Source organism: Vigna angularis, chromosome 10, assembly GCF_016808095.1.
Source record: "Vigna angularis cultivar LongXiaoDou No.4 chromosome 10, ASM1680809v1, whole genome shotgun sequence".
Lineage (NCBI taxonomy): Eukaryota > Viridiplantae > Streptophyta > Magnoliopsida > Fabales > Fabaceae > Vigna > Vigna angularis.
The window spans coordinates 3,866,410-3,884,517 of NC_068979.1; the positions used below are offsets into that span (position 1 = coordinate 3,866,410).

The window sequence follows — 18,108 nt, forward strand, 5'->3', positions numbered from 1 at the left end:
AGATAACTTCTAAAAGCATTTCTAGCTAGTATCAAGCATAGCATGAATCTGGAAGACCTTGGCTGGATCATGGATTTGGGATAATTGGGGCATGGTATGTGAGTGAAAAAGGGTTAAGTTTTTTTCGGCTTAGAAAATTCACCAAATTTAGTTTCTACTAGTAACATTTTTAGTAGTTTAAGAGGTACATGACCTAGCGAAAATTGATGAAAATGGTCATACTTTAACTTAGTTACTACTCTTGTTTACATGGTTAACGGCTGTCAGTTAGAAATCACTCAATTTTTTTATTTAAAATTTTTTATGATCACAACCAAGAATTTCAAAAATGAAAAACGCAGGTCAAGTCTGACCAAATCTTCAAGTTTATTAATTATTTATATTTTTGTTGTTGTGATTAACGACTATCACATGGAATTCAACTGTAGCTTTAAGTGGAGCAAGTTTGTTTCATATTTACAGAATTTTGTTGACCATAACGATGGATGGTTTTAGATGCAGGAACCCCATCCGTGCGCTTCATGGACAGATTCTTATTTTCGTAGTTTGTTGTAACAATAACAATGGACTTGGATAATTAACAACTTTTTTACCAAATCTTCAAGTTTGTTTAGTCATTAATTTATATTTTTTAATAGTTATAAAAAAGGGCACAAAAACTTGCGTGAGAGAAAAGGAGATTAGAGAGAAGAAGAAAAAACAAGTAAAATAGTATAAAGTCCGTGAAAGCAGAGTTTTTGCATATCCGAGGAATTTCATAAGTCTTGGATATCTGTCATTCTTGTTTTACTTTTAGCTGTAACTTTTGAAACAGTTTTTAACGAAAAAGGGTGGGGTGGTGAACATGTGGAAGCTGTACTTTAGGCTTTTATTTCGTATTATTTTCATCACAGGAACCGTACATTAGTCTAAAAAGTAGTATTTTATTTCAAAATTTCATGTTAACACATACATTATTTTTGTTATTAGTAATATTAATAATAATTTAGTATTTCATTTAAAGGTGTCTAAATAGATTTAAGCTTATGAGTTAATCAGATTTAGTATAAATTTGACCGAAGTTGAATTGATTTTTTTTAATATAGACAAATTGAACCTAAGCTTACTTAACTCTGAGTTAGATGAGTTTATGTAATTAGTTTGTAATCCCTCAACAAAAAAATTTATAATTTATTTTGTCATATTATTTAATATATAGTTGATACTTTGATTTTTTTTAAGACTAGTATATTATTTGAATATTTAATTTGTTTTTTTTATTTAATTATATAGGTTAACACTTATGATAAATACAAAACAGTTGTCTCACCAAAAAGAAAAGTTAGTCTAATTTACTTGTTTTTAACTTGCGTAACTCCCTCTCTCATTTCTAATTCTATTTGTGAAAAAAAAAATTGAAATTAAAAGGTTTTATATAACTTTACTCAATAAAATAATTTTTTTCCTGAAAAATTTGTGATGGTGATCTCACACAATCCCTAATTTATACCTTTTTTTTAACTTTTTCCGAAACAAAATTAATTTTATCAAATAAAATCCATACATAATATCAAAAATCCGTTGTAGTCTAGTTGGTTAGGATACTCGGCTCTCACCCGAGAGACCTGGGTTCAAGTCCCGGCAACGGAATAAATTGTTTTCCTCTTTTGAGTATTTAATTCAAAATCACTTTTGTTTCTTAGTAAAATTAAAATAGGTCAGATTTATAAATTTAGAAGTTTATGTTATTTATCATTTGATAAAATTAACTACAATATAATATTTATTTTTTGTTTAATATTTCGTTACAAAATAAATTTCGTTTTTTTTATTTCTAAATAAATATTAGTATTAAGAAATATCATCAAACCACTAAATATTATGAGAGTACCGAGAAATGACTATCTTCGTCAGTACCTTGGACTAATTTCCTATTTTTAAGTTGTTATTTCATAATTTGTTATTGCTCTTTTGAAAAAAGGGCACAATGTATGCCATCTTCTACCTATAAGCATCCGAAAAAAAGAAAAAAAAAAACATGTGATTTGTAAGACACCCTATAGAAGTCTGAAAAGCTATGGTGTCTAGTAAGTAGCTCTTGTCTCTTGCTGAGTTGTTTTCTTCCAATGAAAATGCTTGAAGAGGCTATATTTGCCTTTGATTTGCTTCAGGAATTTGTACTACCAAATCATCATTTTTTTTTTTCAATTTAAATGATTATTACATTGATTTTTTTATATGATTTGTATTATATATATATATATATATATATATATAAATATATGTATATATATATATGGGGATGTAATGAAATACAATATTATACGTTTTTCTTATTTAATCTGGATTAAAGTTTAAAAAAAATAAACAAAATACTAGCATGTGATTCTTATTGTTAAAGATAATTTTATCATTCTTATTAATCGAGATATGTATTTGTCACTAGTTAATAGAACTTTCCATATTAGTTAATAATCACTGTTAGAAAATATTATATTAGTATCAAAATTTAATTTAAAAAAATGGTTAATGAAATCAAATTTATTAATAAATTTTAAGATTCTAATTACTAACGGAAATATTAATTTGTCTGTAATTTATAATTTTTATTAGTGATAGAAATTTTTGTTTATAATCTTTTGTCAATAAAACAAATTTCAGAGTTTTCATTTTATTTTCAACCTGGTCATGAGAAAATTCGTTGATAATCTATTGGTAATTATTTTTTTTATTTGTCGATACTTAAATTTTTTGAAATTCATTACTAGATCTATTAATAATTATCTTTTGAAAATTAGTCAATAAATCTATAATTGTAAATTTGTTAATAATCTCATTGTTAAATGTGTTGATATAATCAGGGTTAATTTCTCGCTAAATTTAATTAAATATTTATTATAAATTAAATTGATATAAAAGAGAAGAAGAAGAAAAAAGAAACAACAATAACAGTAATGACACGTACAACAGTGGACATTGAGGAAAAAAAATAAGGAACTTTGATAAGAAAAAAATATTTATTATTAATAATTTTGTTTTCCTGATAATTTTTTTTATTATGAATGAACTTTGATGCTTATTAATATCAAATTTTCTTATATAAATAGACTATTTGAATAGGAAATAATTTATTATAAAAAAATGGTGAATGTTATAGTTTGAACATGTTCTTAATTTTCAAACATGTCAACTCCAAGACTAAGTCACGGTACAGTCAAGAATATTGCACATCTTTAAACAATATTAGTTGCGGGACAATAAATATAATTTTACAGTAATTATTTCAATAATATCTAAACATAATTTTAATACTTCACTCTAACTTTTTACATTTGTGTGAATTTTATTTTCAACTTTCAATTACTTCAACTTTATTATATGAATTTTAAAGTATAAATATTTGATCTTTCTTTTAATTCCATATACATAATTAATATTATTACGGGGCAGTGGTTAATATGAGGTAATTTTTAGTCTAAAATATACAGAATTATAAATTATTTATTTTATAATTGTTTTATTTTTTGCATTTTTTTAATTTTTACTGTTAAGCTTTCAGTTTTTTTTTTCATAAATTTTATCATCTAAAATTCAAAATCATATAAGTTTTACGTTTATATAAATTGGATGTCTATTTATTAACAACGTGATGTCAATACACATACTTGATAAAAATATTTCACACTTGATTAAAAAGTTAATGTAATACCTCTATTCAATATAAAACAATTTGTTTAAATTATTGATATTTATTATCACAAATGAGTTTAGTATTTTAAGACCTTGATTTGCTTAATTATATTCATATTAAAAGTTCTACCTAACCTATGTTTTCATATTTATTTGGTTGACATGCATTTCACACCAAAATACTAATATATTTATAAAATCCTATATAATAAGGCAAAATGATAAATATATAAATAATTAAAATATTTTAAATAATAAATAAAATAATAATCATTAATGTTGATTATGATAACTTGAATTATATTTTATCAAGAAAGTTTTTTGTCATACAGTCAACATATTTCAAATAGTTAAGTAAACATATTAGATTAAAAGACGTGTTAAAAGTCTGTGAATAAAATATTATAATGTAGTACTTTAAATATACAAATTAAATTTTTTTAAAGATTTTATTTATGTCATAAAAATTGGATTTAATGAATGATTAGTTAGTTATCATGTGAAAATGAATTACTATAAAAGTATAAATTATGAAAATATTTTTAGAAGTTCATTAAAATATATATTATTTTGCAACATTAGTTTTATCCAAAAGTAATACAAATATTTAATTTGAATTTCTCGTATTTAATTATTTGAAAATTATTCTATCATTTAAAAAATATAATAAATAACATAAAATTATTTTGGGCCCATAAAGTACACGGTACAAAAACTACTACCACACAAAATAGTGTCTAAAAGTTATCACTTAAAAGAATTTGTAGTTAAAATGTTATGAGATTTTATATCTTTAATAAAATGTCACTTTATCCTCCACTTTTTTCTAGTTTCAATTTTTATAATTTTTCTTTAATTTATTTTCTTTTTAATAATATTTAAATCTTTAACAATAAGGTTAAATATGCTTTTAATTCCTCAACTATTAATCAATTTTATTTTTCTTCCCATTTTAAATTTTTCGTTCTCCAAAACAAATGCCATTAAAATTAGGCTGAATTGACTAACAGTATGCCATATTATTTTTTCTTTTTTTGACATTAAGTCAATCTTTCCTGCTTCTCTCCCTCCGTCTCCTTTCTTTTCTGCTATGGCTATATCATAATTTGTGGTGGTGGACAAGGAGGGAGTTGTGCGGCTGCGACGTCGACAAGAGGTTTAGTGAACAAGAAGAGTGGAAGAAGTTCGACGTCAAATGCAAGGAAGAAGATGAAGGGAGAGAGAGGGAGATAAGCAAGGAAATATTGACTTAGCATTAAAAAAGAAAAAATGATGTGGCACACCGTTAGCCAACTTAGCCTAATTTTAACAGCGTTGGTTTTGGAGGACGAAAATTTATAGTTTTCCTTGCTAACAAGGATCAAAGTGTACCAAAGTTTAAAAGAGGAACGAAAAATAAAATCGCTTAATAGTTGAACAACTAAAAGAATATTTAACCCTTAATAATATCATATTTACGTGAGTTATGAACGATGACCTATTATTTTTTTGTTAATTTTTTATGTGAATGATTAATAGACATTTTTTGTGAATTTTTGATGTGAATGATTAATAGACATTGCCGTAAAAAAATCAAATTAAATAACAATTATAAAAATTAGAATTACTTTAAATATAAAAAAATTAAAAATCACTTTAAATAAAATTGATGAAAATAAAAAAAAATATTAAACCTTAATAAAATAACATTATTATCATCAGAGAACCCTGTTAACGATTTAACATCTACTTGATAAAAAGATAAAAGTATTTAATTATGAAGTTCAGATAGTTAATGGAAGGTTGAAAATAAAATGAATGAAAAAGCAAGAAAAGTGTTAGCAAATAAAGTAAAAAATAGTAAAATTTGAAAGAAAGGAAGAGAGCAAGAAATAAGTAAGAATGAAGAATGTGGAACCCCATGTTTGAACTTGGAAGCTCCAACGTTGTTCATAATGATATACTGATTTTTATTGTTTATAAGTTCGCTGGTTGTTGAAGACGCCACAGTCTCTTCCAACTTTGAAAGTCTTAGTACAGTCAATTCAACTCTTCTCATAAAATAATAATAATTATTATTATTATATAAACGTGTACCCACTTCACCTTCTAAGTCTCCACTCCTATCTTTATCATTATCATTACTTTTTTCACTTCTTTTTAAATTCATATCAATGAAACTCATTTTCTCTTTTCCTATCTTTCACTCAAAGTTCACTGATGTAGCTTTAGCTTTACCATGCTTTTTGTTTCATATTGTTGGTTTTCTACACAGATTCCTTAAAATAAAGGAACAACTACCTTTTGGCTAATAAAATCTCTAATGTTTCATTCATTCATTCACACATCCTTATCAGCACCAAATCTAAAAGTTTTTTTTTTTTTTTTGTTTTAAGAGGTTTAACTTTGTTGGTGTATAATTTGTTTATCTTTACTACAAATTTAATAATTCATCTTTAACAGAAGTTTTTTTTTTCTTTTTATCTTTTCATCACTCTTCAAAATGTAAATTTTAAACAATCTTTGACTGAAAATATACTCCAAATAAAATTGCAATCAACTTTGTTTTACTTTGACCCTGAATCGGACTATAGATGTCCCATAACATAACCATCAAATCAAACATAACCTTTTAACTGTTAATGTTATGTTTCTGTGTATCAGACGCGGATTTTCACGCGGTTTTCCTCTCAATTCCCTTCTTCTTATTGTTCAATTTCCTCTGCTACACGGAACAAACCCGTTTCAATTTTTTCTCTTTCTCCATTTCATTCGTTTTCGCATTTTTCAAACATAATTTGCTTCATCTGTTTTCATTTTCTCTTGAACGAACCCTCTGTCTTTCTATACTCTGTTCTGCTGAGAATTTTAGTAACTTGGATGATTAGAAAATGAACTGTTTGTTCTTCAAAAAGAAATCAAAATCCCACCCAGAACTCCCAAAGGGACGGAAGAAGAAAAGCCAGGTTGTGAATGGAGCACCGAAGTCCCCAAGCTCGGTACCATCGCCGAGGAGCATAAAAGAATTGTACAGAGAGAAGGAACAGAGTTACAGAATTTTCAGTTTAAAAGAGCTTATAGATGCAACAAATGGTTTCAATAGCATGCTGAAGATTGGAGAAGGTGGTTTTGGAAAAGTATATAGAGGAACCATCAGTCCTAAAGATGGAGCTTCTCCAATTGTAGTCGCAATAAAAAAACTTAACGCGCATGGCTTACAGGTATATATATACCCAAACACACCCTTCTTCAGTACCTTTGTTTTTCAATTCTCAATCTAAAAAATATGTGGTTTTTATGACTGTTATCTGCTCCGGTGATTCTATGTCCCTTCTTTTTGTTTATATTAGAATTGTTGAAAGATAATGGACTATTGCAAGCGTGATACAATGTATACAAGATACAACGATTTTAATCGGTGTAGGTGGTTCTTTTACGAAAATCATTTATGTGAAAGGCAAATTCAGATTCTGAAAAACCTAAATGAGAAAACTTCTATTAATCATGGATGAGTTGATTTTGATGTGAGGAAAAACTTCTTTTCATGGCTGTTAGGAACTGCTTTCAATGGAAAACGAGTTTGCAGAGTGTCAGTCAAATGTGTTATGCTGTCTCTGAATTGTGTCAACACTTGAGTACTACTTTAAAGATATACTTGGTTTGGTTTCTCATGTTTGTGTTATTTTTTATATTGTATTCTGTAAAGGGACACAAAGAATGGCTTGCAGAAGTTCAATTTCTGAGCGTTGCTAACCACCCTAATTTGGTTAAGCTTCTGGGATACTGCTCAATAGACAGTAAAAGAGGAATCCAACGGTTGTTGGTATATGAGTTCATGTCTAACAGGAGTCTGGAAGATCATCTTTTCAGTGTTTCTTTACCTCCTTTGCCTTGGCCAACAAGATTGCAGATCATGCTCGGTGCTGCTCAAGGATTGTATTATCTCCACAACGGATTGGAGATTCAGGTACATTGTAGTTGAGACATGTTTCACATTTGTAATCTTGTCTGAATTGAACATCGTAGGTGTTCTAATTGATTATAATAATCTTGTCTTGTTTTAATGTTTTGTATTGGAAGGTGATCTACCGCGATTTCAAATCTTCAAACGTGTTGCTGGACAAGCAATTTCATCCCAAACTTTCAGATTTTGGTCTTGCAAGAGAGGGTCCAACAGGTGACAAGACTCATGTATCTACTGCGGTAAGTTGAACTCCTATAGTTTTTCATTGGTATTCAATCATGATTACTTCCAAAAATAAATCTGAACTATGAGACTTTCCAAACCCATCCATCATTTGCAATGAAAATGTAATCATAATTACTTATCATATATGCAAATATCAGTAACTATAACAGATTCTGGTGTTGGCAATTAAGCAGCACTGAATAAAAACCAGACTGATGATTCTGAAAACTTATCAGGTAGTGGGGACACAGGGATATGCTGCCCCAGAGTACGTTCAGACGGGTCATCTGAAAGTTCAGAGTGATATTTGGAGTTTTGGTGTGGTGCTTTATGAGATCCTCACAGGGAGACGTGCATTGAATAGAAACCGTCCAATAGGAGAACAAAAGCTTGTAGAATGGGTTAAACATTACCCTGCCAACAGTAGCAGGTTCAGCACCATCATCGACCGACGTCTCAATAACCAATACTCTCTTGCTGCAGCTCGGAAAGTAGCCAACTTGGCAGATTGCTGCTTGAAGAAGAATCCTGAAGACAGACCCTCCATGAGTCAGATAGTGGAAACCTTGAACCAAGCATTGCAGGATTCACAAACCCAAAACACTTCACCTAATAACACTCCTATATCCACACCATCCAGATTGGTCTCAACTGCTAAATAAATGATTATTTTTTTAGTTTCTATAAAACTGCAGTAGGATCTTTTGTGTCAGCGAATCTGTCCTTAAAATCTCTTCGAGATACAAGAGATTCAACAGGTTAAAGTCTCTTAAGTCATTTTGTTTTGCCTGAAATGTACCATTGAAAATATCTGTCACTAATTGTATATTTCCATCCTCCTCATTTAGATTGTATATTTTCGAGTTTCTTACGTCTGTGTTTCTTCTTCTCCCGTAAATGTGAGTCTAAGTCCCAAGTCCCATATTAGGAATCCAACAGATTGATCGGTAATGTGTCGTGTCAATGAAATTATTGTCGGAAAAGTTTGAAACAATTTCCAAAATTCTCAAATGTCTAGTTAGTGCGATTTAATCCAATATAGTATACAAATAAGGTTTCATTTCATAGAAGAAAAAACAAAAATAACTCAATCATTACGCGATTATTCAATATAACCCATGATTTATTTAATCTAACAGAGAAAAATCGTCTTTATCTACTTTTTAAGTTTAAAATGATATTAGTTACTAAATATTTTATTTTTAAATTTGTTTTCCTTCATTCTTAAATAGCATACATTTACAATAATTAAAAGAACATAACCATTGAGCCCAAATTAATAAATATAATATAAATGATGATATAATGTACGTTGCTTACTTATTTAATGAGTTGACTTTTAATTTAGTTAATGTCACAATTTCATTCTACTCAATGATTTTGTCAAAATAAATATCTAATTGTAATTAAAGAATAATAATTGTCAGAATACTCCTGACACGGTATCTACCATTTTTCTTTACAAAAGTACGAGTGACAAAGAAATTTGGAGGATTTGATATAAAGTTCAAAGCCTTAATAAATGGGGGAGTTTCTTTGTCCAACTCAAACTTATTGTCAACATTAAAAGCATCATTTTCTTCTGTTTAAAGTTCTTTATAGGTTGTATAATTTGAACTTAAAAAAAATACTGCAATACACGGTTCAAAATAGTAATTTGGAAGTTAATCTTGATTTTTTTAATTGTACATTTAAAAATAAATATTCATATAGTTAAATAAAAATCACAAAAATACATATAAGTATAAACTAAAATTTGAAAAGATTAATTATAAAATAATTAATTTATAAAATTAAAAATAATATTTATTTATTTATTGTTGATAGCATTACATAAAAATACAAAGATTATAAAAACACATATATTAAAAGATAATTAATTTTAATATAGTTTTATATTTCCCTATAATTTTTATTTATTTTTTAATATTTATTTCATAAGGAAGAAAAGAAACATTAATATTATTATTATAATAATAATAATTATTATTATTATATATTTTGCAATGATCTTAATCTCTCCTTGCATGAGGGTTATAACCCTATATATGTTATTTTCTATTAATGATTTGAGATATGGTTGCTTTTGTTTGAAAAGGTTAGTCTTCTACAATCCGATACTTTGTAAAAAAAAATTATCAACCCATATTAATGTATAATAAATATTATAACATTTATTTTTCCTAATTGAACATAAATACTATTCAGAACAAAATCTTATTAAAAGAACTATTTTAGTTTCATCATGATTAGTTCACTGTAACAAGAAAGTGTAGAAGAGATTTATCTTGATGCAAAAACATTTGCCCAACTAAGTAGTGTTTCTCTTTTAAACTTATTATTTTTTCTGCTAATATTTATTGTTCGTTTTTTCCTTTACCCAGCAAGTATATTATTCTTCTGTTCTTGCTTAAAGATTAGACGCTAGGAACTGAATGCTGAAATGCCACCGGAATAATCAAACGAGAAGGAAAAATCTTTCCTTTCTCTTATTGAAAAGTTTGAACATATTACAAGAGTGGAACAAACGACTTCAAGCGAACTACATAAGATGGGTTTGTTGGAATTATCAGCACAACATTCACTGGATTTTGAAGTGAAATGAAACAATATTTCACTAACAATCTAAGGAATTTGGCTATAATATATGCCATTTTCCTTGCGTATAGCAATCATAATTCTACATCCTTTTCACTTGTATAAAAAACTATGATGCTTTGAATTTAACTACATAGTATACATGTGTTCACACGAGAGCAACATCCTGAGCCTGCTCTTGCTGCTTCTTAAATCCTGTGATGTGTCCAACGTAAAGATGAGTGCCGCAGGTATCAGAAAGTGGAAGGCTTTGTCTCCTACCACCCTCTGACATGCTTTTCACAAACTCCACAAATTGCCTCCAATTGTCTCCCTCGAACAACTTCTTATTCATTCTGAGAAAAGTAAATGCAGACAATCCAGAACCAGAGTCACTTGTTGCCAAAACTTGAGAAAATGCAGCTGCATCGTATCTCTCAAGAGCATTCTCCCCAGCAAGTTCTGCTCCTGCTCTTCTGGTTGCCATCTTCACTTGATGAACCAAGCCCTCTGGGGAGCTACTAGCATGCTCAGGTTGCTCTTTGTCCCTCATTTCCATGCAGGTGAAGTTAAACACTGCACCATGCTTTGCCAGCATTTCTGCTATTGGTAGGTACCCATCATGAAACCGAGTGTTGTAGTAGCCTGCTGTTAGTTCTGCTGCATGTGACCTTGCCTTGTAGTGCCAATGAATTCCAGCAACTTTGGCAGATAATTTCACCCCACGCGAGTTGAATATGCCTTTGGCTGATGCAAGGATTCTCTCACCGTGTTCAACAAGTTTGGTGGAGTACCAATCAAGGAAGAATTGTCCGTATTCTGAGTTCCATGTTCCTTCCCTGCGAAAAAATCCAGTTTCCTCAGGAAAATTGTTGTACTGGCCCGAGTCATGGGGTCCACTTCTTCCCCAATCTTTCTTCCCAATGGCCTCAGCTGATGCTTCCAATGAAGCTCTCATATACTGCATGACAAACAAGTCATTTTAGTAAAGCCAACGAGAAAAGGAGGATATTTTGTAATTTGTCACATTTGAGATGCCATTATTATCACAAAGCCAGAGATTTAGGAGTCTAATTGTTATGTAACATTGACATGCTTCTTCAGCTTCATTGAAGCAAAATCTTATGCATTTCATTTATCCATACCTTGTCGTAGCACTGGAATTCTCCAATGCCAGGAAACCTCCAAGTTCCATTGCTTTCAGGATAAGATGGATATCTTAGCTCCCCACAAGGACCCATCCCCACTTGAATTTCCTGCAAATGAATTTAGTCTCAGTACTTCATATCTGAAACAAATTCCTCAGTTCCTAGTTTATCATCAATTTATAAGTGCTTTCCCTCCATTCCCCTTCAAACTAGTCTTCTAAATTTATGAACACGGTTGAAAATTTAAGGGTGAGTAAAGAACTAATTCTAGTTACATGATTTAATATTACTACTCACTCATCGTCTATGTGTGGTTGTTGATGTATTCAATGCAGTTAAAAAGCTTACTGTTATCCCAAAGTTTTAGCCATTTTTCTTTCATACTCTGACCACAAATTAACCCCCAAATTGAAGCAAAAATGGGTGTGGTGCTTACAATGATAACACTGCCCAAATAGTCTCTGAATCTGTCACGGAAGCTCCTCATGTAATCAGAGTACACTTGAATGGGTGTCCTTCCCCGAAGAACAGGCATTGAATCACAGCCCAAGGATATGTATTCAGGATTCCTCCTCCCTGATCTGTCTGTGTAAACCAGTTCAGGGTTCTTGCTGATTTCTTCCAGCACCCACGGAGGCAGAGGAATGCTACAAAATTAGAATCAAAATCAATCCTTTTTTTATTTGCCCTTTCATTATAAGAAGTACAAAACAATGTTAATAACTTTTATGTTGTATACAACAAATTTCACGATGAACAAAAATCAATCTCACAACAATTTATTACCCAAATCTCTGTTATCAACAAATCTAAACACAGGAGCAGTACAAACACATTGAAATAGGTTAAAATGAGTAGTGTGTGATATACCTGCAGGAGTCTCCGACATTTCCACCACATTGATGGAAAGACATGACAACCTGAAGCTTCAAGCCATGCCTTTGAACCATTTGCACAAGTTCAGCATATCCTTCCCAGTTATACTTCAAGGGTTCTTCTCTTTCCACCAAACCCCACCAAGCATCCACCATCACTCCTTCAACTCCTGCACTCTTCAAAGCCATCAAACTAGCATTCATCGCTCTCGGCTTATTCAAAGTCCCCCCCATTGTTACAGTGTCCAATGGCAGCATCACAAACACCGGCACTCTCATCGCATCATTATGACTATGACCAACCAACGGCGCGTGAAGCTTCTCTCTTTTCTCGTTTTTCATCGTCACTTGGGCGTTGAAGTTGTTGCTGTTGTTGTCTCCTGTGACATGTGTTTGTTGCATGGAACTCTTGGTTCGGAGACGGAAAGATCGGTTTACTTTTGTTTTTCCGAGGTAAGAAACTTTTGTGGAAACGTCTTCTTTGGGTTTTGGGAGTCTGGTTTCTTTCTGGTTGACGAGGGAAACCGAAGAACGAAGCGTTAGAGCCATTTTTGTGTGTCTGTGTTTGTTAGAAAGGGAGAAAACAATATAGGATTGGTTGCAGTGTTAAGGTGGTTTATTTATGTATCAAAGAAAACGACCCTCTGGTGAATCGAAATTGACAGCATTGGTAGGTCCCATATCGAAAAGTGGAAAAGTGCAAAAAATCAACACTTACTTGGCTGTGTATGGCACGTGCTTACGTGTTCCCACCTCTACCATTCTTATCCAACCAAATTGGGAAAGATTTAAACGTGCATCTACCTGTAGTAGATTTGCGTTGTAGAAGTAAAACAAATGTTATGAAAAAAAAAATAATAATTAGATAAGGAAAGTAATAACCATATCTCGTGTATATAAATGAGGTAAAATCTTCACCTCAAATTTCCTCACTTTTAAAACAAAAATAAGTCTCATGCAAACATATATACAATATAACACAATGCGTTATTCAGAGTACATAAACCAACTTCAAACTATATAAAATAATAATAATAATAATTAAGCTTGTTATTTCTAACTTCTAAGAACTTAATTGTTTGGAATTATACAAGTTGTTAAATTGACAGTAAAAGTTAGATTATATAACTTAATAAGTTGTTTGAAATATGTTAATGAAGTATTAAAATCGAATACTACTTTATTTGCAATTGACATAGATTGATATATATATATATATATATATATATATTAAAGAGTCAGACAAATTTCATTCAAGATCTCTTCAATTTCACCATCTTCACTAACCTCTCTAATTTCATCATCTACATATGTTGAATCATCATCTGTAAAAAAAACCTTCTAGGCCAATTACCAATTCCTTCGGATGTCATTATGCTTGTGAAAATTAGATAAAATTATATACGACAAAAATTATAAAATGAAAACTCATTATAAAATCATTTTTTGTAAGAAATTGTTTAACAACGAGTGTTTCTTATTTTTTCCAAGCCAATTACCAATTCCTTTGATGTCATTATGCTTGTGAAAATTGGATAAAATTAGATAAGACAAAAATTATAAAATGAAAACTCATTATAAAATCATTTTTTGTAAGAAAGTGTTTAACAACGAGTATTTCTGATTTTTTCCAAGTCAATTATCAATTCCTGTATGCTTGTGAAAATTGGATAAAATTAGATAAGACAAAAATTATAAAATGAAAACTCATTATAAAATCATTTTTTGTAAGATTGTTTAACGGTAAGTGTTTCTGATTTTTTCAATTGGGGTTACAGTAGGGATGATAGAGAAAAAGTTGGAGTGAGAGAGATGAAAGAGAAAGGGTTGAGAGGAACGAGAGAGGTGAGTAAGGGTTTGAGTTTTTTTTTTTTAATTTTGAGAATGAAAATTATTAAAATACCCTTAACCTTAAAACTTAGAATCCATGATATATAAGGGTATTTTTGTCTACTAAAACCCGGTACATATTGCTAAAATGTACCAACTGAAAAACAGGCGTACGCGCATTAGCAAACCCCATACTTAAATATCAAAATTTAAATAACATATGAATGGTAAATATTTAATTAGAGATAGCAATAATACTGTTATTTCCATTCTTATACTTTTCAAACACATAAATTAATTGATCCAATAAGAAAAATTATTTGGTATCATAAATATACATCACAATTGTTTTGTTTGATAGGTGTTATTTTATCTCACATGGAAAATACATAATTTTAGGATTAAATATGGTTATAATTTTTAAATTTCGATGTAAAATTAAAGATTGTTTATGTAACATCCCAAAAATATAGCTATAAACTATATTTAAGGGTCCTTACATTCACAATAAAATAGAACAGTTACAGAAAATAAAACTAACTTACAGTTATCCTAAAATAAACATAAATTAAAACTTTACAGAAACCTAAACTAATACAAATCATAAAAGCAGTCGGTCATACAAGAGGTGTATCAATCGAACGGTCCTACAAGCAATGCATTACACCGAACGGTCCTATACTAAGTGCAAAATCAAATACAAGACCGAACGGTCTTACTCTAGCATCCTTTCCTACTAGCGCCTGCTCCAGAGAAACTTCTGCACCTTCTGCTCACACCCATAGGGTGTTCATTGCAAGGACAAGGACGACCGAACAGACCACATGACAAGATAAGAAAATAAGGGTAAGTTAGTGTAATTTAATTAACTATGTAAGCATACAATTCATACCAACATATCAACAATCATACATCTACCAAATTCATGTAAATATCTTATAACCGACCACTTTTACTCTGATTGTCCGGACTGTATGAATTATGTAGCTATGACGTTCTTGCACTCGTGGAAAGGTAATCTGGAAAATCATCAGAATTACCATAGCTGGAAACCCAAGCCGCCACACGAGGTTAGCCCTTCATCCCTCACTGTAGCTGGAAACCCAAGTCTACACATGAGTTTAGTCCGATAGCTTGAACCTCAAGCTATACGCAACCAGGCCTCCTGCTATTCTCACCACATGCGCCACCATTCTCTACTTGAGAATCGGTGACCATTAGAATGTCAGGATGAACGACAGCTTAGTCTAACCATATTCATACTTTACAATTCCATAACCATTTCTGAGATATTCCTCCTTAGAACACTCGATCATATCCATATAATACAAATCACATCATACTTCTTTATATTCATACTATTTCATTCATATCACATTTTAAATACTATACTTCTTTAACAACATATTTCCTCATCCATAACATCTAAAAATAACTTCAAACCGAACATTAAAATAACATCACCATTGAGCACGACTGACTCGGACATATCAACACTGATTGAATAATAGCGACTATTAGTAGACCATACCGAACACTATTATCTTAGACTAATCACTATAGGCTTAGGCCGAACACTTAGGGCTTATGCCGAACGTTATAACCCGGCTAAACACTTTAGTTGAACTAAATATTGTGAGACAGAACATTTTCTCATTATTCAAAGACTATAACCGAACTGTATTTACTAGACAGAATCCAAAGAATTGATTGAATACTATAGAACATCTAAAATTGGACATAATCAAATACTAAAGCTTGTAATCAAAATCTAAGAGCTTAAACCGAATACTACGAGCTTAGACCGAACACTCTTAGTTTCAATTTCAGTTACATAATTTTGGTAATATGATGAGACCGAGTTCTTAGTGCATCACCGAGCACTACTGAAACCGAGTGCTGGCATCTGGCCGAGCACTACCGAGACCGAGTGCTGGCATCTGACCGAGCACTACCAAGATCAAGCGGTCACTAACAGTTACAGTATATGACAGACCGAGCGGTTATTAACTGAGAATCCACAATAGCAGAACTCAGTTAAGAATGAGCACTAGAGAAAAGTCGAACGGTCAATTAAAGACCTTCAGCAAACTACAAAATTTTGCAGAATAACTGTAGAATTATGATCACCACCAAACCTTACCAATTTCACTCGGCCACTAAACCATAATCATACAAAAACTCCAAACCTCATGAACATAGCATATAACAGTCCACACCCAAAATCACCGAACATCAAACAATTCAATTTCACATACATGCAACATCATCAAACAACAATTTCATACATCAAAACTAAGTAATTAAATTAGCTAGCTTCCCTTACCTCTTAACTGGACCGAACAACTCTACCACTTCGAAAATTTGCTCCTAATATCAGAAAATCTCAAGAACCTACAGTTCGCCAATTTGCGGTAACGGACCAACCTAAAATACCAGAAAAAGTGATTAGAAATAAGAAGAAGAAGCTGATGAACACATGCAATCAGAAATGTGGCTTGCATGTGTCAGAAAGTTTCAGAATCCTACAAGAACCCCAGAGATTTGGACTTACCCGTTCTAAATGAGACGTTGATCGGTGAAAATTGGAGTTCTTGATACCAAGAGTGATTAAGTGTGGTCAGATGATTGAAAAGATGAACTGAGATGAAGAGTTTCTAGAGGGAAGGAGGAGAAAAGAAGAGAGAGAAAATTTCTGAGAGAAAGAGTGGTATTAGAAAATGGAATCAATATTTACATATTTCATTATATAATAATATTATTTTATTACAAAAATATTCTGCTCCATTATTCTCACGCACCTGCACACTTCAAACCTTAATAATTTCTCAGTTTCTACATTTGTCTCTTCTTTCCCCTTGTCATTTTCAGGATTTGGTTTATGTTTAGGGTTTAATATAGTTTAATTCACATACATTAAAAACAAATATAACTATGTTAAATTATTTTAATGTATTAAACATGTTTAAGATGTTTAAATTATTTACATTATTTTAATAAATTTCAGTTTAAATATTGGTCTAAAATATTTTTTTACAAGTTTAAAAAAAAATAATGTCATTAGTTTAAAATAATTATATCTATTTATTTTTTAAATTTAAAGATAAAAATATCTTAAAATTTGAAACATAAAAAAATTTTAATTTAAAATTTAAATATATAAACTAAAAACGCCTTTTAACTCGTACTTTTATACACATCCAAAGAGTTTAGTTTCCCATCTTCGCAAAATTTCAAAAGCATCTTACTTCGATTTGATTTTCATGTAAACAATATAAAAAATGTATATAAAAAATCATGAAAATTAATAATAAAACTTTATATATACATATAGATAAGTAAACAATCTTTTTAAATTACCCAGCCAAATTATTCAAGATTTAATAAAACAATCAATACCACATCGATCATTTTATTAAATCTGAAAAAAGAAACCAAGGTTAACTTTCGAGTTCAATATAGAACAACAGCAAAATTTAGATACGACTTTTTAATAATTAGGACAAAAAAAACTTTGAATTTAAAGCTGCGTAACTAAAAACTACTTTATTTTCTCAGAGTGAACTAATGACTTTATGTATAACTTATATATTTTAATAAATATATTTTAATTTACTCATTTCTATTAAACTTTAAAAAATGAACTATTTAACCATATGGTACTTAAAGAGAGAGCATATTAATTTTAATAAATTAGGGGTTTTGGATATATTTAGGATTTTCTGGCTTGTATTGTAAATTAGTGATGAAAATATCTCTTTTATACAATAATTCAAACATTATTTTTTATATATAATAATTTGAATATTCACTTGGTTCTTATTTTATTTGAACAAGATAA

General features: G+C 30.2%; 2 protein-coding genes, 1 long non-coding RNA gene and 1 other non-coding gene across 4 annotated transcripts; 2 read left to right on the forward strand and 2 right to left on the reverse strand.

Moving 5' to 3' along the window:
* Positions 1–1,556: 1,556 nt before the first annotated feature.
* TRNAE-CUC (transfer RNA glutamic acid (anticodon CUC)) lies at positions 1,557–1,629 on the forward strand. Its single transcript has one exon. It is a non-coding gene; the product is annotated as a tRNA-Glu (tRNA).
* A 4,644-nt stretch (positions 1,630–6,273) lies between these two features.
* On the forward strand, positions 6,274–8,708 carry LOC108335272 (probable serine/threonine-protein kinase PBL19). Its single transcript, XM_017571251.2, has 4 exons — positions 6,274–6,869; positions 7,355–7,615; positions 7,729–7,851; positions 8,074–8,708. Exons 1-4 carry the CDS (start codon positions 6,540–6,542, stop codon positions 8,497–8,499), a joined length of 1,140 nt encoding a protein of 379 aa, XP_017426740.1. The 5' UTR covers positions 6,274–6,539; the 3' UTR covers positions 8,500–8,708.
* A 1,584-nt stretch (positions 8,709–10,292) lies between these two features.
* LOC108334681 (beta-amylase 3, chloroplastic) lies at positions 10,293–13,026 on the reverse strand. The gene is made up of 4 exons (XM_017570587.2): positions 12,433–13,026; positions 11,999–12,209; positions 11,560–11,670; positions 10,293–11,375 (listed from the first exon to the last, which is right to left on the reverse strand). The coding sequence occupies exons 1-4, from the start codon at positions 12,984–12,986 to the stop codon at positions 10,584–10,586; spliced, it is 1,668 nt and encodes a 555-aa protein (XP_017426076.1). The 5' UTR covers positions 12,987–13,026; the 3' UTR covers positions 10,293–10,583.
* A 1,742-nt stretch (positions 13,027–14,768) lies between these two features.
* Positions 14,769–16,961, reverse strand: LOC128194338 (uncharacterized). Its single transcript, XR_008245762.1, has 3 exons — positions 16,822–16,961; positions 16,594–16,694; positions 14,769–15,036 (listed from the first exon to the last, which is right to left on the reverse strand). It is a non-coding gene; the product is annotated as an uncharacterized LOC128194338 (long non-coding RNA).
* Between the last annotated feature and the right edge of the window lie 1,147 nt (positions 16,962–18,108).